We start from the raw sequence: 24,114 nt of genomic DNA, 5'->3' as shown, positions 1-24,114 counted from the left end.
CCACCCTTTCATCATCTCTTTTCCTCCTACACTTCCAAAGAGGAACTGAACTTTTTTCAGTAATTTTTGTCTTACGTTGTCTAGCTGTCTGAGGTTTCTGGCCAGATCACCTTCCTTTTCATTCTTGAGCTATCTTCCATTTTGCACTGCGCTGCAATCACACAGTTTAATTCTCACCTCCAAGACACAACACAACTACCCGCGTGCTGTACAGCCTATCAATTCCACATACCTCTCGTTTCCCTGGTGTCCATCTAAGTACAGAAACTCCATGCCTTTATCTTTCCCCATGCACCAGGAATATTGACCATACTCCCTGAGCCACAAAGCCTCACGTTTCTCTTCCCTACATTTCCTCTTTGAGACAAACTATTTTCACTGCATTACTGCATCCTTCTAAGTTTTCTCAAAAGTATTTATATAACGTGCGTGTTTATATTTCATAAAGGAAACTATAAAACGTGTGTACAGAGAATCTCAGGACTGCTTACAAGTGCAGTGTTAGTTCTTCTAAGCCTTATTCCCATACCCTTCCCCCCACCCTTTTTTCTTTCTTTTTTTTCTCCCCCCCCCCCCATCCCCTTCAGTGATATGTACAAATTTGGGTCATTGCATCAAACTCAAAGAGTATTAATGGTTGCTCATGCAAATGAAAATCTGCATGCTTAAGATCCTGCACAGCACAGTCCTTGTAACCAGTATTTACATTTCTATAAAGTGCATATTTTCAATGAAGAACAGAACAGTAAATAATCATAGGAGTTTTGTTTTCTACAGCTACAATGCAACTGCAATGCCTATTAAAAATCACATTTCAACCTCCGGGAAAAAAACAATCAACAGATTCTAGTCCTCAGAGGATCGGTTTTCTTGTTTTATTTAGAACACTTTCACTCCCTTCTCTGAACCATCCTCACCATTAATGAAGAGAAAGACATATTTCCTGTTCTAGGGCAGATTTCAGCCATCTGTTATGAGAAATTCAATACTGCATTACCATACGATCTTTGATATTAAAGTGTTTGTATTCTTGTACCTGTTGGGACTCCAGGGTATGGTGGGAGTCATGCTGACATCTGGAAACAAAATACTGTTGTCCTTAATCCTGTCCAAGGCATAATGCATTTCACAGAGGGGTAAGCGATTTAACTGAAACTGAAGTTCAACCTACAGTACAAAATGAATGAATTAATAGATGAACAAGAATGATTTATTTAGATAACACTCTTTAGACTTGGCTGCATATCATAAATTTTTATCTTCCTGCAACTTACTGATTCTCAGAAGAAAACAACAAATATCAATCAAAAGATTTCCAATAAAATTAACTTGCCCTGTTTTGCTTTGAAACAAAGAAAAATACAGCATCTTCTGTAACATCATTTTGTTGTTTGATTTTAAGATTAGATTCCACTGCAGTTTCTGAGAGGGGGAAAAAAAAAAAAAAAAGGGAAAATGTCCTTGGAATTATTTTTGGAATATAAAAAATACTCCTTGAAAATATTATTTTCCTAAAACACCATTTTTAAATATGTAAGCTTCCATCCCTTATTGTAAGAACAACCTGAAAAGAACAATGGACCGGAAACTTTTACAGATGAACAGATGATATAAATCAGATCTGTGACCAGCAGAGATAAAATCCAAACATCATTTAATTCCAGTCAAATGTTCTGGTATAATACAATTTGTCACTTGTGTTGAGTTGTTAGAACTCTCCAAAAGGTAATTTCTAAAATGTAATTGTTTATCAATACATACTTTTGTGTGTCCCCTAAATTATTTGTGTTTTAATGCCAGTAAGTAAAAGAAAATGCCAATAAAATTTGGGTACAAAGTTAGACTCAAAATGCAGAGCATGTTAACGTCCCTGGTTAAATTTAGAACTGAACAATGGACAGTGAATTTACTTTATATACACTAAATTCATTTAATTTAGTGTATATACACTAAAACAGTAAAGAAAGTTTCTAAATCTTATGACCAGATAAAAGTAGTTTCTGTGGGAAAGAATTCATAAAAACAATCCATACAGTTTATAACTTACACACATTTAAATTTGCAACTGTGAATCTCTCCAAAATCAAGTGATCTGATCAGAGCATTGAGCCAAAGACCCAATGTTAACTACCAGAGAAGCCTATATCAATAATTTGACAAAAAATTGCACTAAAACAAATCACAGAAAAACATCTCAATCTGCTGAGGAACTTCATGTAACTGACAGAAATTTTTAGAGGTTTTTTTGAAAGCATTGTTATTGATCACTATATCCTCATGTAATTACCGTGCTACAACTCTAACGAGCATTTTGTAATTAAGTAATAGCAAGTAAGCACTTTTCTGAGATCTACACTGCTGTGACCAGGCTGACAAACAGCCAGGCAAATTCTTTCAACCTGTCCAGGAAAAGCACCCCTTGGTGACCTAGAAAACACCCTGGCAATACCCGAAACGTCCCATGGCACCTTTCTGACACTTTCAGGGCCACCAGGCAGCAGCAGCTCACACAGCAGTGGCCCAGCGGGCGAGGAAGCTGAGGCGCAACCAGAGGCCCAGGGGCATGAGGGGCCCAGCTGCAGCCCCCCGGGACCCCCAGTCACACAAACTCACGTCAGATGACCAAGGCAAAGACCTGCTCTCAGACCTGTTTTCTCCTCTATTAGAGGCCGTTATTTCTTAATCACACTTGAGTCTCGTGACAATTATTGCCACCAGTCAGAAAGCTCAACAGACTCAGAATATATTTGTAAACGGTCTTTTCTAACAGCTTCTGTGAAGGCTTTAATTCAAAGTCCCAGCCAACTGAAATAAGTTTTCTTCATGTACGGACAAGAACTTCTCTGCACTATGACAACATGCCTCATTCCAAGCCATGTTACCTTCTCTCACGAGCTCCTCCCCTGGCGGAGCCATTTAGCCTTCCAGTACTTTCTATGCTCCGTGGATGTACTGCCTGGACCCAATGCCCCATTACCTGCCCAAAAAGTCACTTCCAGCCACAGGAATCAGACCTGTAAAAGCCTTCTTGTGTACGTGTAATCTTCATTACTCTAAGATCATCTCTGTCAATAGTATTTGCAAGACACAGCTCTTAGCATTTCCTTTTTCTAGTATATTTAACCACACTGTTCACACCATTATGCAGCACGTAAAATCAATGCTAGCTTTGCTGTAAATAAACATCTGCTTGCATCAGTACAGATTGTAGCCGTTAACTTCCCATCTCTCACAGGTATAAAGACATTAAATATTCATTTTCACTATCACGTTTTACAGCAACATGTATAACTGTAACTAAAGAAAAGGGCAGCACTGGATCCGTACAACAACCTGGAGCTCACTAAAACTACTGTAACTGCTAGGAAAACTTTTGCTTTAAATAGCATACATGAATACTCAGGAAGTTTTTCCCTCTCTGTTCCAGCCTATGCCTACCAGTGCCTCAGGAAAGACCCAGGCCTTTAAAAGCATCGCAGTTTAGCACCTGCTAAGAACAACATCGACAGCTTGTGCCTGAGGGTGACCCCGAGCTTCCTTCCATGCTGTGTCCTGTCCGTGCCTACCCAGGGCCGATCCGTCTGCCTGACAGCATCCTGCAGATGTTAGGAATAGCTTCCAAGCAAGAGGAAAAACGTCTGTGCTCAGACAGACCCAAGGCTGACAAGAGACCACCCTGTATTAGAGCAATAATTTAAATGCAGACAAACTATAATGCTCATCTGAGCAACATTTTAATGGCCTTTTCTTTGAGTCCAAGTAAGGTGGTTGGCATTAAATGCCTCATATTATCTACCAGCATTCTCCACTTTCTTTAACAGCTTGTGATTTGTTTTGTTTTTAATGCAGTTTGGATTGAATCACATAGTTATATTTGCTGTTGCACAGTACTGAATGAGGCCATCTGTGTAGGAGAGGCATGTAACCTGCTTTAATAAACATTCCAGAATAAGAAAACAGTGGGAAAGGAAGTTAATCCATTGCCAGTTTCACAGAAGACGACACAGAACAGAGTATCCACTCCAAAAATAAAACAGTCTCATGTTAGTTTGGTCACCAAAAAGAGCAGCAGCCAAGGGGCTTTAAAGCAGCAGTTTATTCCATCCCACCTTTAGGAGCAGTGCACTTGATCAGAGCCAGAATTGTGTGTTTATTACAGGTAAGACAGGACAACAGCCAAGTCAATTAGGAGGAAGTTTCAAGGATGAATTGTTAGAAGAAGAAAGGAAAATAAGACCATTAGTTTATCCAAAACATACAAAAATAAACGTTGACCAAATTGCTCTTAAGAATCTCATAGGGATTACTAAAAGCACTGGAGACAATGGCAAGATTTCCATCTTCAACACAAACCCTACACATCCGAATTGTAATACACTCTGTTCTAACCTGAAGGATCCCTTTCCACATCTTTAGGCAGTACTTTATCAGAAAAACTTCCTTTACAATTGTGATTCATTAAAATATAGGTAACCGCTTATGGATTTGACCACCAGTTCACTGATGTATGTATGAAGTACTGCATGATTTCACAAACAAACTTAGGACCCAAATCTTAATGGAGAATAGATTTGCTGCCTCAGGCTAAGTTTTACAAGGAAAACAAGCCAGTTACTGAAGCCCCAGCTCATTTTGCATTCCAGTGGAGTTTTTGATAGAATCAATTAGTAGGTTTAATTATTGTTTTAAGAAAACAAACACAAAACCAAGAGCCCAGAAGAACATAAGTCTTCCCAGGCCAATTAGCCACATTAAATTAAGACATTATTATTCTTGTATGTTTCTCCAAAACAAAATGAATGGGAGGAGAGAATTATTTGGTGAAAATACATTCAATTCTAGCAATTCCAGTGACCTTAATTTGAGGTCATTACAATTTAGTAACAAAGCTGATCACAAGTTCTATAGCAGACAAGCAGGGAATAGGTGGGAAGACTGCAAGTATTTAACTTAACTAAAGCTTCGTCTTCCCCTGCGTGTACTTCCGCTTACGCCTCATGCACTAACTACACTATGTCATTTAAAAGCAGATTTTATCCCCACCCATTTCATGTCAACTATAAAGTACACAAAATCTTCATCTTACTGCCAACACAATTTTATCCAGCAAAAGTGTTAGAACTCTTCATTTTGTGACCAAATGCCTCCAAGACAGATATTTAAGTGTCAAGGGAGAGACAGCCTTGGAGGCAAGTATCACCACTGTGAAACAAAGAATATGCATCATTAAAGTATTTGTTCACATTCCTCATGCCTCCATTTATACAACCCTCATCATCTTCATCAAGAAACAGTGTAAATTCAAAACTTTTCCACTGAAAGACAATATTCCTTTTGTTTTGGATATGGTCTCAGAAGGCAGCACAAGGCCCATTCATAGCCTCAAGAGATCTTACTAAAAATTAATCTCACCTCAGGTCTAGGAACAGGTGTAGTGGAAATCACAATAACACAAGAATGAGAAGATACAAAATCAAGAGCCCAAGATACAAATTACCACAGGGAGAGCTCTATAGTTGACTACATCAAGAGGAGCAGAGATTTTTATTGGAGAAAAAAAATCATAGCAATAGAAAACTTCCTCCTTTGACTTCATTAAGAAAAGGTTCCTGAGGACTCTGGTAATGTATATGCACATATTTATAAATAAAATTCACCCATCTGAAATTTTCATCTGTGCTCTGCTTTCTTTATATGATGAGGCATAGAAAAATTCCTTTCCGTATCTTCTAGGAATTACTTTGGGTGGAGCTGAAAAAGACACAACTCAAACATGCCAAAACAGCTTCCACTCAGCCTTACCTGCATTTCACAATCTGCCCGAAGATTAAGTTCTTCACAGCATTCCCTGGATACCCTCAAGAAGATATAATCTTTTGTTTTCTCTTCAATAGCTGCTTCATAAACCTTCTCTTTGGTTCCTTGGGTCTGTACTGATTTCTCTTTAGTGACAGGCAATAAATAAACAGCATTGACTTTGGTCATCACCAGCCGTCCAGCCAAAGTGTCTTCTGAAAGCGTTTCAGTGAGCTTAAAGCGTCCAAAAAGTTGTCCATTTTGGGCATATTTTGCACCTCCAGAAACCCCAGTGAGCATGAAGCTTGCTACAATCTGCAATTGCACTTTTATGTTGAACCTAAGTAAGAAAACATCTAGTCAGTGCAGAAAAAATGCTCAGATCTGGAGATTTCATGCAAACAGAAAAGATTCACTGCCTTAGATTCTGAGCATATAACTGTTAAACAAACAAGTACAGCCAAAGGTAAAAGAATCAACTTCAACAAAGCTTTAAAAAAAAAAAAAAAGCTATGCATGTTCCAAAGCAGCAAAACTTTGTATTTAAATAGTTTATAAGGTTATGTTATTTTCCCTGATATATTAGGTATTCAGGGAGAGACAGCAGATTAAAATTCCTGTTTATTCCATGTATCTCTTCCAGGTTACACACCAAAGAAGGTTATCTACATCTTGACAAAGGGAAATGGTATTATTTCTACAACTGAGATGGATTGATTAAAATGCTTCCTTAAAATCACAATGTGGGCGTAAAAATGAGACATTTTTTATCTAAAATGAAGGAATGGCATTGCAGGCTCTGCCACATAAGCCATCTATCCAAAGAACTCCTCTTAATAGCAAATTCATCCTATAACCAGAGATTTTAAAAAAATCATTCCTAGTAGTTCCTACTTTCAAAAAGTCACATACGTAACACATGATTTTTATCGACCTCTCACCAATACACAGTAATCTCCTCCTAGAGTGTCTGGCTTGTTTTTAAAAACATTTTTTCAACCTGATTTTAAAAATAACAACAAAGAAATCTGTCACTCCTGTTAACGTTCGATCATCAGCAACTTTTTCCTGACAAATTACAGAAAGAAGTAAAAAACAAAGGTTTTCACAAACAAAATTTCTTGGAAAAAAATATTTTCTTATGATACTCACCCTGTTTTATTTGATTTGTTCATCTTCTTAAAATTCGTATTTTAAACTAATGAACTCGTGGTTATAGTTTAAGAACTGTACTATCAGGGACCATAAGCCCGTAACAATGAAATCCAACATTTCATCTCTGTTGGAATTTAAACATTGAATATATTTTGCCATATTTACCAAATCATAAAAGTCTTCCAGAAAGAAAACAACTGCAAGTTTGCCCCCTTGTGGAAATAGTTGCTTCTTTACATAATACGGGCAATTAAGTCAGATGCACATTGCACATTCCTCCACCCCGAAAAAGCAACAGATGTCATCCTACTGAACATGAATTCCTTCTGTTCATCACTAACTGCAAAGGTTGCTTTAACTGTAGCTCATGGAGCAATCACTCAAAAGAATGCAGTTATAGAAAATGTAAGATTTAAGTGTAATCCTTCCAATTTCTACATGTGCTAAAAACAAAACAAAACAAACTTTGTGTATTAATGTGCTAGAATATTCTGAAGTGCCCATCAGTGAATCAGCAACACCTAAAACAGCTCAAACCACAGTCAGATAATTGTTACCATATTGCATATTAGCTTTCACAGAATAAACAAGAGCTCTGCATTGTTACTAAGATACAATCATGTGCCGTTGTGAATTTATTTTATAAATACTCATAAAAACTTCCTAAAACCGAATCCCCAGGCTGCTAAAAATGTACCATCTCAAATTCTGATTTGTGGAAGCCTGCTGGAGAACAGTAGTACTGCCATGCTGAGACAAATTATTGTCTTTATAAATGACTAAACTGATTCTATTGTGCTAAAGGAGATAAGAAGTTTACAGGTTATCAAACAATTTCCAGTGAGTAAGCTGACACCTTCTGGCAAGCTGTTAAACTACAAAATCATCTAAGGATCTTATTTTAAAGTCAAAAGTTGCTTCTTCCATCCATTCCTCACCTTTGCTTTGAAGGTTTATTAAAATAAAAAAGATTTCAGTGAGGTTTATACAAAACCAACAGTCTTTATACTGAGATTTTATTTTTATTGGGAGGAATTTATGTTCCTCCAAGCACTGCCAAATTAAATCAAAGAAATATTTGATATATCATAAATCCATCCAGTGGCAATGCAGACTATAAATCCCTAAATGGCAAGTAAAGCCATTCTGAACAAAGCCACATATAACATTTTCTTAACAGCAAATTCAACATATTTCATTTTACATTTATATCTACAGTTCAGACAAGGTGTGCAGTATGACATTTACCTATGCATTGATAAACTGTAATACATAGTAATGATAAAAACAAATTTATTTTCCATTAAAGCCAGTATTATAAGACTGCACAGCCTTTAAGATAAATCTGTTCTGCAAGTCTGGCAGCAGAAAGCGTGGAAGGAGCTCTACATTGCTATGTATTATCACAGACTCACTAATGTTCATACAGGTGATGACCCAAAGTCTGAAACAATGTTATCCCAGAAACCAAGAAGTCATCAGCAGCATTGTTAGAACACAACAATCCACTTCAATGTGAACTGCAGACACTCATGTTATTCCAGTCCTGCCAGAAGAGACCGCGTTGACAACTCCACTGCTTTTATGAGATGCATACACAAACCCATTAGAGAGTAGCAGCTCATCAACATTTTGACTCATGACACCACTTCAGAGGTATTACAACCCACTTGCATTTGTATTTCTGGGCCCTCTTCTAGGCTTGTAACCCTGGCACCTCACTAGAGAATAGCATGTGTGTGATCTCAGCCACAGAGGATCAGGAAAGTGTGTTAGTTCGAGCCTTGCTGCAATAAAGTGGGTCAGCTACAAGATCAAAAGAATATTTCTGTCATCAGCAGTATCAAAACAGAAGATTTCAAGAACATTATTAAAACTTACTTTTACTAATCTACCAGATTGAAAAAGAGCAGCAAAAACTTATCAGTGAACCAAAAGGGAAGCATTACACAGAATGCACTCCTTATTCTTTCATTTCTACAGGCATGCTGCTGTGTGCTTTCCTATGAGGAACAGAAGCGTAATACTTAATGTGAAAATTCACTGTGTAAAAATACTGCCTACTTCTGGATTATATTTCATAATGTTTACTTTAAACCCACTTTTGTTTTAAAAAGCCTTAGAAAAGTGATTATAAATATGTATGATGGAGAACATTTCTGCATGCTGGGGAATCTTCAAGCATTATTCCTCTCTATGTTAGATTCCAGCTCAAAAGCAGAACACAGCAGAGATGAAAGATACAAAGCAGAGTTCAAATGTACTGCGCTTCATTTGAGATACAAAAAAGAAATGGTACCATTTTTCTGCCTTATGAACATTAGAAATACAACTGGTAATGGCTGTAATACACAAACAAGAAATGTATACTATGCCTTTTACTAGGAACTTTTATTCAGAAGCTAGCTTTCAGCCTGTTTAGAGAACAAGATGTTAGCTGCCACCTCACCACAAGTTTGAGCTAAGTGCAATTCAACCTTTTTTTCTAAAAAGAATTTTAAAAAGGAAAAAAGGAAGAAACCTCTCTGAATGATTTGTATACAAAGATTTTATATATTACTTTGCCATAAATGATTTTACCAAGGAATAAAAAAAATAAAAATAAAAAATGATGCATTTCTTTTTCACAGAGAGACAAAAAACCTACAAGCAAAAATTATTTTACAGGTACTAGCAAAACATTGTGCAACAGCTGTTCAGTGACTCCAACTGATATGTATAACTTGCTTTAAGTGAGCATCATTAAATTATATTCATTAACTGCTAGTCTCTTTCATCTAAAGTTTCTATTTTCACACTCGTATTCAGCTTTATCTCTAAGAAACAAGAAAACTTAATATTTTAACTTATCATGTAAGTTTAATTAAAAAAAAAACAAAAAGATCATCATCATCATTTTAATAGGACAGCACCAAGTATGTAAGATATAATTTTATAAATGTATTACTTACTTGCTAACTTCCTTATACTGTGCTATTTCCTCAATATAAAGGAGGTCATGCAACCGTGACTGATAGTTGGTCTTGGTCAATGATTTGTCCAGGACAGATTGTGTAAATAGCTGGTCAGCAGAGAGAGGGATTTGGTATCTGGTAAGAAGGCTCTTCTCCAATTCAGTAGTTTCATTAGGCTCAAATTCTACAATAGTCTTAGAAGTAGAATCCCAACGCTTAGCTGTGGTTAGTAGCTGTTGCCGTGCATGCATCAAGTATTCAAGATCTGGATATGGAGACGTAACAGGGAAAGGAAGTCAGTTCAAGCTCTCTCTGTTTTCAAAACAAACACACACTACTAAAAACAATCCCATTAGAGAGAATGAACCAAGTGTATGTCTCTCTTTTGCCTACAACAGTTTTAGTAAATTCATTGCTAAACTTATCACCCCTACTTTTCAGGTGTACACAGAGAACAAGCAGGCTCTCAAATAAAACAGAGAAAATACATAACCAGAAAATAAAATATTCTATGGCTAGCAAATGGAAAGCATACAGATAAACAAGGAAAGCACTTTTAATAGAAAATTGCAAGTAACTTTGCAGGATTTGCCATCACAATGTGCTTGTAAAGCCTAACTGCATCATCTCTTTTTGAAAATATAACGTAATGAAGAACTTTACAAAATGTAATATGAAATTAAGAAGGTAACAAAAACAAGTCAATGAAATAGGCAGCAAGAAATCTTTGCATTTGCAGCATTTTGAAAGCCTTTAAAAATAAAAGATCTGTAGCACCATATGTGCATTCTGCAGATATCTGTATTGTGTGTGTAAAATTAGTTTGCTAGGCACAACGTTGGAAATGTAACCTAACATGATATTAAGTTAGAAAACTAAAGTTAGGAAATTAATTTTTCAGTACACGCTCAATTCAGGTACCTTGTAGGTTAAACAAGAAGCAGAAGACCAAACATTGTCTACAGCCACCCAAAATATATCCACTAACACAACAAAAACACTGTGATACCAACGTTATACCATGTCATGTCAGTTCATGAGTTTGGCATTTGCTATTCAGTTTCTTCTAATTAGTGTTGGAAACATTAACCTCTTATGTGTAAATAAATACCAGGAATAAAAATCTGTTGCTTTGTTTTATCTTTCTTTTTCCTTCCATTTTTTCCTTCTTCCTGCTTACATCCTAGTGCTAGAATTCTGTTCTTTTGGTGTTTTTCTTCCTGAAATCTTCATAGAAAATTACCATACTCTATCCCACTTTCTTGCCTGTTGCCAAGTGACACAGTGACTTATATTTAGCTCTCTTAATCTTTTGCCATAAGTCAAATTTCTTCCTTCTTTTCTGTAGTTCAACGTCTTTCAATTCATTGACATCTTTCTGATAACAGTTATTTCAGTAGTTGACAAAAGTTACTTTGTAAGTGAGAAGCACAGCTCAATTTCATAAACAGAATACTTACAAAGTAACCCAATAGAATACTTGCAAGGTAACATTTTTTTTAACTTGAATACACACAAAGAAGTTACATTTTCTTTGCATTTTCAAAATTGGTGTTACAGCAAGTTGATTTACAAGCCTAAACTTTGCCTCTTGCCTTTGACAACTCCAGTCAGACATTGCAAGAAAAAAAAACGACACCTCTCAGATAGTCTTCCTTAATTAACAATGAATTGTCACAGAAATGCTTCATCTTTCTACTGACCTTCTACATGCTTAACATTTTCATCAATCCAAGAATGCATATAAAAACATAAACATACTTTAACTTCCTGTGCTGCCCTTCAGACACATACTGAACTAGAAATTCCTAGCATTTTGACAAGATTAATCCTGGTACATGGTGCAACAGTCATAAGGCAGCTAACTCCCCTGAGTCCAAGCCAATTTACACATTCTGAAGCTTCTGTCCACCGCTTAATATTCCTAACCGTGAGGATGAACAAAGCGTATAGTGATAGATGTTCAACAGCTGTTAATACAGATGCTGATCTGCCCAGAAACATGAAAAAAACATTAAAAGTTTCCATTATTCAAAATTTTTTTTTTCATACATTACCTTCAGTTGAAGCAGCATCAATCATTACTCGTTGCATGAGGACTGGTTCTAATCCAAAATCAAACACAACAGTTTGGCGAAAAGTTCCAAAGATTTCTGTGTTAAAGGCTATACTGACTTTGTATATATAATGATCTATTCCATTCTGGACCATCTTTCCTCCTATCCATTCCTGACAGTTTTCTGGAACTTCTTGTGATACCTGGGTAGTGCTGTCTCCAGCAGATATTGCAACGATACTGAAATGTGGACGATGGGCATCATAAAGCAATGCCACTCGATACAGCATTCTTGCAGGCTATAAAGAAAATGCAAGGGTTGAAGTAAAGTGTGTTGAAAAACCAAGATTATTTCAGGAATATGTTCATTCGCAATCAGACAATAAGAGCTTATAAGAATTCTCAACTTGATAAAGCAGGTACAAGAACTGCCTGCTTCCCAGAAATCAGGGCACTCGATACATAATCACAAGGGCTGTTGGAGAAGGAATGGTGCTAGGCAATTGCTTTATTTTAAAAAGAAGTATTATGCAATCTAACCACAAAAGCCTATGGACCACATTCTAACTTTTATTATCGACTCAATGTCAAAAGATAAGTTATCCTACCTTACAAGTGAGAGCAAATGTCCACATCTGATGAGACTTTTTGGTGGTAACAGTTACTGATAGCTCAGGATTATGTTCTACTCTCACTCCTTCTATACTTTCACTAAGCTAGATTAAAAGAAAAAGAAGATAATATTAAACTTCTACAGCCAATACCAAAGTAAAAGCATTTAGGAAAAGGTATTTTTGAACAAAGTAAAAAGAATGGCCTCCCAGATTGTGCAGGATTGATGCAAGTCCTGCGTTGGAATTAAATAAAATATGTGCTACTTCAGAGATAAGCAATACAAATCCACTAGATCATACTATGCAAGAAAAGAGTACAACCATTTATGGACAATTAACCACAGGACTTAATTTTCAAAATCCAACTTAATTGTAGATGTTTAAAATAGAACATGATTTCATGTGGAAAGAAGGATCTGATGCAATGAGGCCCAAAGACTGTATTTCCAGAAGACCCCAGATCTCAATGACATCAATGAGAATTCTAGAGACACCAGGAAACTAGAATGAGGCTTTCTACTCATTAATCCATTTTGCAGGAAGTCCACTCTTCCCAGACTTTAATCAACAATAGATGGACCGAAAACTCCTTAGGGTCAGTGGTAAGTAGAGCTGGTCGAATGTCACAAAAACATTCTTTGGAATTCCCAACAGCTGCTGAGTTTGATCATAGCCATACCCCTTGCTCTTCAGGATTCAAACTTTTTTGAACATTGGGGATTGGCTGTTCTTCATAAAAGAGCCTGTGGCTACAGGCAAAAAAAAAGGAGCCACACACAAACAGTATCATCCAGTAAATCATGAAAGCTTCACCATTTATTGTTCTCCGGTTTAAAAAGTTTTGCTATCCAGTCAAAGAACAGAAACAATACCATGAGACTTGGCTGACTCATCCTGCACTGGGAATAATACATATGCAAAATGAACACTGATTAATCCACAAGCTGTAATTCACAAACTCTTCCTTGAATTCCTGAAAAGAATAAGTACATTTGCAGAAATCAGACCAAGTCTCTGGTATCTTTGCAAGAAGACACAGGGCAGGACGGAAAGGGGAGCAAATTGGTTTGACAATTTCTTGGTAATGAGTAATTCGACCAGCTCTGATAGTAAGGGCCAAAAACAGGCTCATCTGTTAGTTTTAAATATGAGCACATAGGGAAGTAGTATATTTTCTTACCACTTTCTCAGGAGATAACGAATTCATCCATTTCTCAATCAAGGTTTCCATATAACTGCCCGAACACTGTTTGTTTTCCTTCTGCTGTTTTAATCTGATCAAGCGGGAAGCATATCGTTTTTGCCATTCTGTTAGCTCTTCCTGGGAATGTGCTGAAGTACACTGTGCACCGTACCTGCAGATCCCTTGCTCTAAAAATCTACATAAAATAGGAAAAACGATTATGCCTTGAATGTTTTGGTCTCCAATTAAAAAATGAAATTTATCAAGATTTTACTCTTAAAGCCAGAAGGACATTCTTGAAGTCTCTCTCTGAACTAAAGGCAGTTCTAGTCCATGGGAACTAATTTGGAAATATATAAATGTACACAGCTTTTTGTAAGAGAGGCAGCAGCCTCTCTTACTGCTAAGTAAAGTATATCAAATTTCTTTGAAACATATGGGGACACAAGTCTTCTCACGAAATTTCCAGCTTCAAAGAAAAATAATCAAGTGTTTGTACAGCAATTAACATGATGAGATCATGGACCATCCCTGAAATTGCTAGGCACTGTATTAACATGAATAAAATGCTGTAATAAGGGAAGATATAGCATAATTGCCTCCAATAGTTAATGCTATTAGCTGTTAAGTGCTCATTCAGCAGTTTTTCCCAGAGCAACAGTGACATCACGTGGTCTTTTCTATTAAATACACCTACACAGAAATGATCTCTCAAGGAAAAGGTTTAATCCTCTTGGTGAAGAGTGCATGACTCTAAAAGATCTACTCCTTGAAACGGTTCTGGATTTATTAAAAAAGTCCATTTTTCATGTAATAACACATGCTGTTGCATCAAAATTAACAATATTCCTAATGTCTATGCACAATTTAAGCATTCTAGTTCTCAGATTCTCAGAATTTATTGCAAATGTGGGCCAACTATTACTTAAATGCCTATATAGATTATGAACTACTTTTTATAATTAGGTGCTGCATGAAATTTAAAAAACACAAGGCAGTATCTGCACTTTAATCATTCTTCAAAAGTGAAGCCCTTAAAAATGGAGATACAGACCAGGCCAGAAGGGTTTTGGTTTGTGTGTTAATGCAAGCATCACATTTATAATAAATAAAGTCATGAATGCTGATCTCTGTCAAAATATTAAATCGATGGGAAGTCTGAAAACGCAACTATATTTGAATTTCACATAGACACCAATATATATACTTATATTAAGAACCTCTTCCTACACTGATGATTTACTGCAAAAGCAAAAGGACCAATACTCCAAGACTAAATGAATACAGAAGTGAGCACCCCACATCAAAGAACATAGCCGAACATCATCGGTGACTGAATAACCTTTCCACAGTAAACATTATTATGTAATGTAAAATATAATGTGAATTAGAATGTGACTTTGAGCTATCTGACAAAAACAAATAATACCTGACTATGACATGAAAACCTTGCAGCAAAAATACTTGGATAACCAGGACACACTTGTATCATTGATTGTAATTTGATTTAGCATACACATTTCTTAAAGGAATGGTATAACTATTTAAAGGTTTAAGTGCCCAAATGGCAAATAAAATAAGCGTGATATATACTATGTTATTACTAGAGGTGTTCTCAAGCTATGTTGCTTAATATATTTTCAATTAAAATATTTTTCTTGGTAGTCAGTTTCAACGTTGTATTGCACATTTTCAAATTCAGCACTGCATTGATGTATTAAAATGCTAAAGTACAATTATGATCTTTATGCCCCAAAGTAAATGGAGCACAAGCATAAAATAAATTGTTGACCTGTTCTTATTAGCTATCCAGCAGACTTTAAAATGTTTTTCCTTTTCATTATTTAATAAGAAAGCATATTACCTTAAAAAATTGTCATCATTATGCAAATTTTCCAAATTTTCAGTGTTAATAGACACTTTGTTTTCCCCTAAATGCTTAGTTTCTTATTTAGTACAGCTGTTATTCTGTAACTTCATTATCCAGAATAAATACGATGTACTCCTACTGCTTTATGGCACACAGGGGAAAAATAAACCACAACTTCAAAAAAATCCATATTCAGTACTTGTAACTGCCCCCTTATAAGGAAGCTAAAATATTTAATCCATGGTTGGAATGCTACTGTTCATACGGATTTGCTGAGTAAAAGCACATCCTTCTCACTGTAAACATAAGTAGTGTGCATAAGAAGGTAACCAGTAAAGCTAATCACAGCTTTCGTGGAAAAACATTTCAGAGCAGAGGTTGGAAACATGGTATGGATGCTGCTCAGACAGTCATCATGAATTTTTTATACTTTTTTTTTTTAATTTAAATGTCAATTATGCATAAGATCTGCTAAAAGTCAACAGCTGGCAGGATTTAGCAACTCTACAAAATCACACCCAATTTCAGCAGATTCAGTTGTATCAACTAAAAAGCAAGTCAGATTGCTACCCACGCTGATAATAAGGTATAAGTTACAGATATGGCAGAATGAAGTGCACGATAATTGTTTTTCACCATATGTATTAACTGTAACTACTTATGTAAGTAATACTGTGTTATCAATATAAACCACAGGAAAATTTGCCTAGTGGACTGAAAAAGAGAAGGAGAAGAAACCTCAATACAAGCACAAGCACTTTGACTTTCAGCAAGGCAATTCACCTCTATGTATATGAATTTAGGCAAAATGGACATAATGAGATCCGGAGGGAAACTGCAAACATTTTTTTATCTGAAGATAAACCTCATCTACTCATCCTACTTCTCCAAAAGCATGCACCCTATCTACTGTCAAAGTACACTTCACTGTGCTTCAGCCTGCTAACGATGCTGTCTGTGGAAGTGAACTTGTCACATCTCTGAAATTATACAAATTAAAAAAGGGAGGGGAGAAAGATACTGCCTTGTCACTAGAAAAATGTTGCTCAAACTACTCCTATGACAACAGAGCGAGTGATTTTATTTTACAGAAGAAATGAGGTGGCTCTGCATCTACTGACCCATCCAAAAACCTGTGAATTAATCAACTCCTGTTCTAACAAGTACCTTCATGTTCCTAACCTCCTAATCATTCTGTTAGCAGCTTAATAAAGAGGAAGTGTTATGATGCCTTAGAGAATGTTGGTATAAAGCATTCAATTTACCTTTTACATAGTGTATATTCTTCACTGCTTGTGACTCCTCTGGGTGGAGGGCGGAACTGCCAGCCATCCCGGGACCCTGCGGGGTAGTCAAGAGTCAGGTTACTTGTCCAATAGCCAAGTATTTATGAGTCTGATAGTAACTGTCCAGGGAACCATGTCTTTAAACATGAACCCAAATTGTATTCACAAGAAAAAACATCCACCAAAAAAAAAAAAAGTCTACCCCCTAACAAATTCATATAGAACAAAGGATTAAAGGGTATGAAGGCAAGTTTCAAAGATTTTGCAGAATGGAGCAAGCTCTGTTACAACACTTTGACCAATAATTAGAAACTTTTGCCTTCAAATTCAAACGATTTGAACACAAATTCTACCTCAGTCCCCAGAGTTCATCAAGATAAACAGTCAAGCCTGCCTTCTCCTTTCTAACTGCTATCCAGTGCTAAACATTCAAGAATCTTCAAGTCTTCTCACCACAAGATGAAGCAGCTTTGGAAATGATTTACATACCTTCTTCTAAATCTTCTACATGATATCCTGATGGTACTTTACCAGCTGCCTACAATTATTAAAAAAAAAAACAATTGTAAAGAAACACAAAACAATTTCATCAATAAGAACAACTTTGGCTTCTTTGCTTTCAAAAATGTGTTTCAGAACAATCAATAAAAAGCATTCAGAAGTCTGACATCACTTCTAGTTACAAAAATATTTCCTAACTATTAAATTGCTACCATTGATAAAAGGATTCTGACTGGAACACTGAGTTCACTCATCTTTAAAATAAAATTTTAGAGGGTTCCACTCTGTGATCATTTTAACATGGACTGCAATCAAAATTTAAAAGGTCAGAAGCCTAAGCGGTACTGAGATGTCTTTCATCTTTCAATTTACATTAAAAGTAAAACCCAAATCAATGAGAAAAAGACAATACCTAAATAATATACTTTAAATGCTTTGAATTCTTTTTACTCACTACTTTAGCCTATCAGCATGTTTCACTATTTTCTCATATATCATGCAAAACTGGGATGAAAGGCAGCTGAAAAGGTAGGTGGTAAAGACCAACACACCAGAGGAAACAACAGATCTGAACCAGTATGTTCACAGCGAGCCCCAGTCTCCTAGGACACATCAAAACAAGCTTTTCAGCTGCATCTGCTACTACTCATTATTTTCCAATAAAGTGCTCATTATTACCTCTGTTTCTGCAAGAAGTGTTTTCAGTCGTGTCAGATCTTTAGTTACCATCCCGTTCTGGGCGGAGAAGGGGAGGAAGAAAGAACATTAATTTATCAACCTCAAACTTTCACATATATTAAACAACAGCAAGAAAGTTCATTTCCACCACCAAGGAGAAGGGCAACAAGGAAACATGAATTTGATTTACAGTACACAATTTTAAATGACATACTACTACGTAACACTGAGCAAACACTACGGTGAAAAAGGTGAATTTTACCCTGGTCAAACACAGCACCAGATTTGCAGCGAATATCAACACAGGACAAGCATACACAGAACAATTTGGAAAAAAAAAACTCTTACAAAGTTTGGCTACCACCCAAAACAAGTATTAATAGCTACAATGCTTATTAAATGCTATTCTCCAGAGCAATACTCTGTATACGAGGCAGCCGTGGAGGCATGACAGCCCGATGGACAGGGTCTCTATGCTCTACATCTATACTTTTAGCTGCCAGCCTGCTGGGTGACCTTAAGCAAGTCACTTCACATCTCTATGCCTCAGTTTTTCATCTGCAAAATGTTGACAGTAGTAGTGCCTGCCTTTACACAGCACTTCATAAGCTACTGACAAAAAGCACTATACATCAGCCATGTGCTGCAGTTACTGAAACACTTCATCTCTGAAGGAATCGATAAACTGAACTGTCACTGCCGTTGCAGCAATGGATTCACTTCTTCTTAAGGATGTATTTCACAGATTATCGATTTCTACTGTTTCATAACTCTTTCTGCTCTGATGTAGACTGGGTCGTTTTCAGAGCTCTTACTAAAAAGCAAAGATAAGCCATGTAATGAAAAATAACTGCAGACCCAAGCACATCTGAATTAAGTTCTTTCAAAAGTCAATTTAGCTGAAATAGATAGCTAGTGTGCAACAATTTCACACTCATATAAGGCAAAACTTGGAAGAAAAGAATCTGTGTAGATCTGTGTTTTTATTTCAAAAACTCATGCAAGACTTTAATCAAGTCCCACTGCATGTGCTAGATTTCTCCACGTTTTGACTGTGGTGCTACTGAGCAGCAAAAATTACTGAAAATTTATACACTTAAAAATTCACACACTCAGGTTTTTTTCAAAGTGATTTTTCACTTCTTCAGAAGAAAGGTTGCAAACTGAACGTGCTGAGCTTAAATGTATTAATGCATAAATAAAGTTACCAAGAATCATTTTCTTAAGTCACTGGGGAGGAAACTGGATGGATTCCAGCTCTTCAATAAATTCATTCCAAAACTTTGTTTCATTTCTCCTCTCACACACTGACAGAAGTCAGTAAGTTAGTTTCTGATTTTAATATTCCCACTGAAAACAGCGTCTAATGACCTAAAGGTTGTAAAAACTTCTTAAGTTTTGCTTTGGGAAAAAACTCTGGAATTATATATGAAGATGGCTTTCTTTACACAACAATAGCTCAAAACAAGCCTGTGCAACACCGCACATTTCCTACGATAAGGAGCTTTTGGCTAGTTTACTGATACTTTTTTTTCTGAAGGCAAGTTTCCTTTGATCTTGCCAGCAATTTTTCAATGAAACTTTTTTTTCATTAGAAAACAGCAGCCAGACAGAGGAAAATCTTTTATTTACATAAAAATAACTACCAGCAGGGGATGGAGAAAGAGAAGAAAAAAAATTCAGGATGTATTCTGGACAGACAAACAGAACACTCCCTCAGAATCACCCCACTGATTAAGTTAAGCACCCAGACAATTTCAGCTCATTTCAGGTCCTTTCCTAGGTGAATATCTAATTACTGAACTGCACAATCATTCAGTGTTTCTGTATCTTTTGGCTTAATTAATATTTTTTTCAGGAAAAAAAGTTAATTCATAAGTATCTTGTCAGGAAATTGATTCTGTATAACTTATTAAGTAGCAACACAACTCCTTTAATGTACAGAAAAAAATACAAGTTACATTTAACTAATACTGAACATGATAAATTTTTAATAACTTGGCAATGTGTAATTACAAGGCAACATTTATGCATTGATACACCTCAAAAGCAAACTCATTCTCCCTGCTTTTACTTCCCAACATCCCATTTCAAGGTAATGGGCTCTCCTACAATTTCTGATGTCACTTCCACATTCCTCAGTCTGACAGGAGCTGCTCTTGGCTGTGCTATGACCATTTTTCTGGATTTAGCACCACCAACAGTTCATGGTAAAGAACTGCTTATTATTTAACCTACATTACAGAAACTAAAAGGATATTATCCTTTGGAGACTTACATATGTCCTTACTTTTCCCCATGTGAGTAGTCACACAGGAGTCAAAACTGTTAATTACATGTATGGGGTTAAGAACACCCTTGAACTGTCAAAGCTTGTAAAGGTAAAATAGAAGCTTTAAACTCCAACCTTCCTCTTGTCTTGAAATGCAAGGCTTTTTTGTTTTCTTTGTTTTTATCCCTGATAAGCTTTTCTTTTTCTAACAACTTATTGTGAGCTACCTATTTAATAATCCTAGCAATATTCTTTCTGCTTCAAAGGCTGAAGTTATTAAGCGCACACAAAATCGTGTCAGGTGCAATCCAAACAAAATAAAAGTTTGAAGTTTACATTACTTTATTACATTGCCCAAATACACAAATTATTTTGCATTTCTTCATGATTCAGAGCCAACAACCAAAAAAACTTTTCAAAATTTGTACCAACTCCAAGACACTGGCAATGCAACAACGGTATCCTTATTAAATATGCATGCCCATGGACTTATCTTTGACTTTTCAATAAAAAAAATTTTTGTTGCAACCTGTCAGTCAAACACATGTTCAGAAGTTTGTTATTAAATACATCCAAAAGAAAAAAAGGAAACAAAACTCCTTTCTAAGTTCCATAGCTTACAGCAAACACACTTACCAGTGATTCACCCATCAGTGATTTGGAAAGAACATTAGACACAATTTGCAGCTTCCCTTTAAGATGCATGCAGCAGAGCACTGCACGGAAAGATCCATCTCCCTTGGCCAGCCCCTCTCCCAGCACTGCAACACAAATCAGCAAGTATTAGCTTCATCACAGCATGCATTTAAATAAAGCCTACAGCTTTCCTTCACCTTTAACATGAAAATAACGTCTGAAATTTGAGTTAAGTCCGTGGCTTCTGTGAAAGACACAGCTTGGATGGAAAGGAAGCATTACTTACTCATGCCTAATATTAATTTGAAACTTGTCTCACACCATCTAAGAAATGTTGCACATGAGCTCAAAAAAAAAGGTTGTAAGGTTTACATGCTAAAATAGACAAAAATTAAATATGGGAATGGTAAATTCAAATATCTGACGCAGACACAAAGGACCTCCTCTTCACAGAAGGGGTACAAAAAAAAAACAACCAGCAACTAACAACCTTTCAGTAACACAAACATGCTCAGGAAGATCCATTCATGCTCACAAAAAGCATGCCCTGTAGTTTCCAAATATAGCTAACCTCCTCATGGTCAATTCCTGTTACTTTAAAAGGGCTTTTATTCACTTATGCTGTAAAGTGCAGGATATAGGAACGATTGTTTGAGTCCAGAAGTTTACAAGCTCCATGTAACAGAAAACTTTCCTAATGTTTTCTAGCACTGGATCAGATAGCTAGCCAAACAGACACTTTCATTGACACTTCCAATAGTGAAAGGATTTATTTCATGATACAGTCGGGCTTCAGACAAGGAGGCATAACACTTAATCATGTGTATTAACTGTCCAGAAAAAGCAGTGCCTTTCTGAGCAACTAAAAGGCTAGTAAAGCTACGCATGTGAGTTGAAAAGGAGCCTGGGACAGTTGTTTAAAATTACAGAATTAAAATATGTATTAGTGTTATTGCAGGCAACATCAACATCTGTGTTTACACTGCTACTCATGCAGACCTTCGATGCTAACAGCTTGTTTTAGTACTAACAGGAATCTTACATCCAACACATCTTCAGCATTACATTTTAGAATAAATCAAAACTCCTCACTCAACAGACATTCATGTCATTAACAAAAAAATCTCATGAAACAACAGAAAAAAAACAGAGTTCCACAAAAACACATAAAAACAACCAGACATCCCTTCAAATCGAAATGGTAACTAAATGCTGTTTACAAAGCGCCACAAAGATTACTCTGAATTCACCACTCTGATGATACTGACCACAGTTCCCAAAATAGAGCTTGCTTCCCAAATCAGAAGCAGCAGCACCAGAAATAGCTTTAGCATGTCGGGCAGTTTGCTATTTTAACCTCAAAGACTAGATGTCCAATTATGATATTTCGTAGCATTAACCACCCAGTACTACCAAGTTAAAACATGCAGTTGCATATAAAAAGTTACAACACACAAACTAATTTATTTTGTTAAGAGATTTGTGGAATAATTTAACAGATTCTAAGTTGTCATCATTCCTTACAACAGTGCAAGCACTAAGGAACATGTATTTCTCAATTTATTCCAAAACATATTTATCGTTCAAGGTTAAAATAAAATAGTCACAGGAATGCAACACATCAAAGCTTGTAAGAAGATGGGACAGCAGCTTGAATAAAAACATTCTCTTTAAAAAAAAATTGTAAGCATCAAGGAAACACGGTTAGTCCATATTAAGGTTCTTTCTTCCCAAGGATATTTCAAAGAAAACTAAACCCAAGAACTTTCAGGATCATAAACGATACAGATACTCTGAGCCATCAAATGCTGGGCTACAATCAATAACAGCACAACACAGGAAACCCCAATCAAATTGTTAATTTTTATTTAATCAGTACATAAATACACAACCACACTTTTTATAGGGAAATAATATGGTGTGAAGCTGACAAATGTCTTCAGTTTTAGATCTGGAAAAAATAAGTGCAGAACATGCTGGGATGAATTAAGGAAATTAACATCACACTGGTAACAATTTGTTGTTGCTTATATACATTTGAAAGCCAATTTCTCTACTTTTTTCAGATTAAAAAAAGTAGAGATTGGTGTTCCTATTCCACTCACTTCTACGTGCATCCAGCAAAAGAAAGAAAAAATACAGTTAATGCTACTGTTCCTTTGAGATACTGACTTCTGACACACATGCCAAGAGAAGAAAAAGGCTCCACGGATGAATGTCAGCTACCCTTATGACAAACCCATCAGATCTCATCAATGAGAACACTATTCATTAAACAGAATCCCACTTCCTACCTCCTTTAACCACCATTCATCTTCCCATATGTCTCTCTCTGACTTTTATTTGCCACCATAAAAGACAACTGTGAGGTTAGTCAGGATATTGCACCCTTGGCACATATCAACAGCTAGAACAAGAAGCAGCTTTAAAGACAACAAACCTATTTTAGGAATGGCATTGATTAAGCGATGTTCAGCCTTTTAAAATTTGTTTAAATGTTTTCTATGGGGGAAAATTATACCTACTGAAATTACATTTACTTTTCCTACTTATGCTTTGTGAACCATCATAAGCAGTCTGCAGACCCCCACAAACTCCACAGCCTATGACTTAGCATCAGTGAAGACAAATGCACTTAAAAACAAAACAAGCAAACAAACAAAAAAACACCACAGTGTAAAGGCTTTCATTGCTAGTGCAGGAATGTCACAAGAGTAATCACACAGTCCATGCAACAGAACTGTGGCTTCAGGAAATTTCCTTTAAAATCTGTGAATAGTTAAGGAAATAAAAACTGAAAGGTGGGATCTGCCCCGCTTCTCCTTGCAAATCTAACTGATAAATTCTGATCCAATGTTTACCAAACTCAGCAGAGTCCTCACTAAATATTGAGTCACTTGCACTATAAATCAGTTACAAAATATTAGCAAAGTTAATTCCTTTAAAAATACCCCAATTAAACAAGGCATCATAACATGGAAGACACAACTTAAACGTGACATTGCCACACATTTGGAACCTTTAATAGCATGTATGTAAGCACATATATGATCCAAGTACATCATTCTTTCTCCTCCTCCCCCCAAATCAGCACCTGAAATACAAACCTAAGT

The 24,114-nt window shown here is 36.2% G+C and overlaps 1 protein-coding gene across 6 annotated transcripts in view; it reads right to left on the bottom strand.

Moving 5' to 3' along the window:
- Positions 1–24,114, bottom strand: part of HELZ (helicase with zinc finger) — an 83,448-nt gene that overhangs the window by 40,133 nt on the left and 19,201 nt on the right. For all 6 annotated transcript variants that reach the window (XM_068655485.1, XM_068655480.1, XM_068655482.1 and 3 more), the window contains 10 exons: positions 21,002–21,126; positions 18,094–18,150; positions 17,404–17,452; positions 16,894–16,969; positions 13,756–13,954; positions 12,570–12,677; positions 11,963–12,260; positions 9,903–10,170; positions 5,803–6,136; positions 1,037–1,167 (listed from right to left, as the gene is read on the bottom strand). In XM_068655485.1, coding sequence (XP_068511586.1) covers positions 1,037–1,167; positions 5,803–6,136; positions 9,903–10,170; positions 11,963–12,260; positions 12,570–12,677; positions 13,756–13,954; positions 16,894–16,969; positions 17,404–17,452; positions 18,094–18,150; positions 21,002–21,126 — 1,645 coding nt within the window. The remainder of the gene's footprint in view (positions 1–1,036; positions 1,168–5,802; positions 6,137–9,902; positions 10,171–11,962; positions 12,261–12,569; positions 12,678–13,755; positions 13,955–16,893; positions 16,970–17,403; positions 17,453–18,093; positions 18,151–21,001; positions 21,127–24,114) is intronic.

Source organism: Anas acuta, chromosome 18 (genome assembly GCF_963932015.1).
Source record: "Anas acuta chromosome 18, bAnaAcu1.1, whole genome shotgun sequence".
Taxonomy (NCBI): Eukaryota; Metazoa; Chordata; class Aves; order Anseriformes; family Anatidae; genus Anas; species Anas acuta.
Note: the sequence above shows the minus strand (reverse complement) of the source record. Positions and strands in the feature narration are given on the sequence as shown.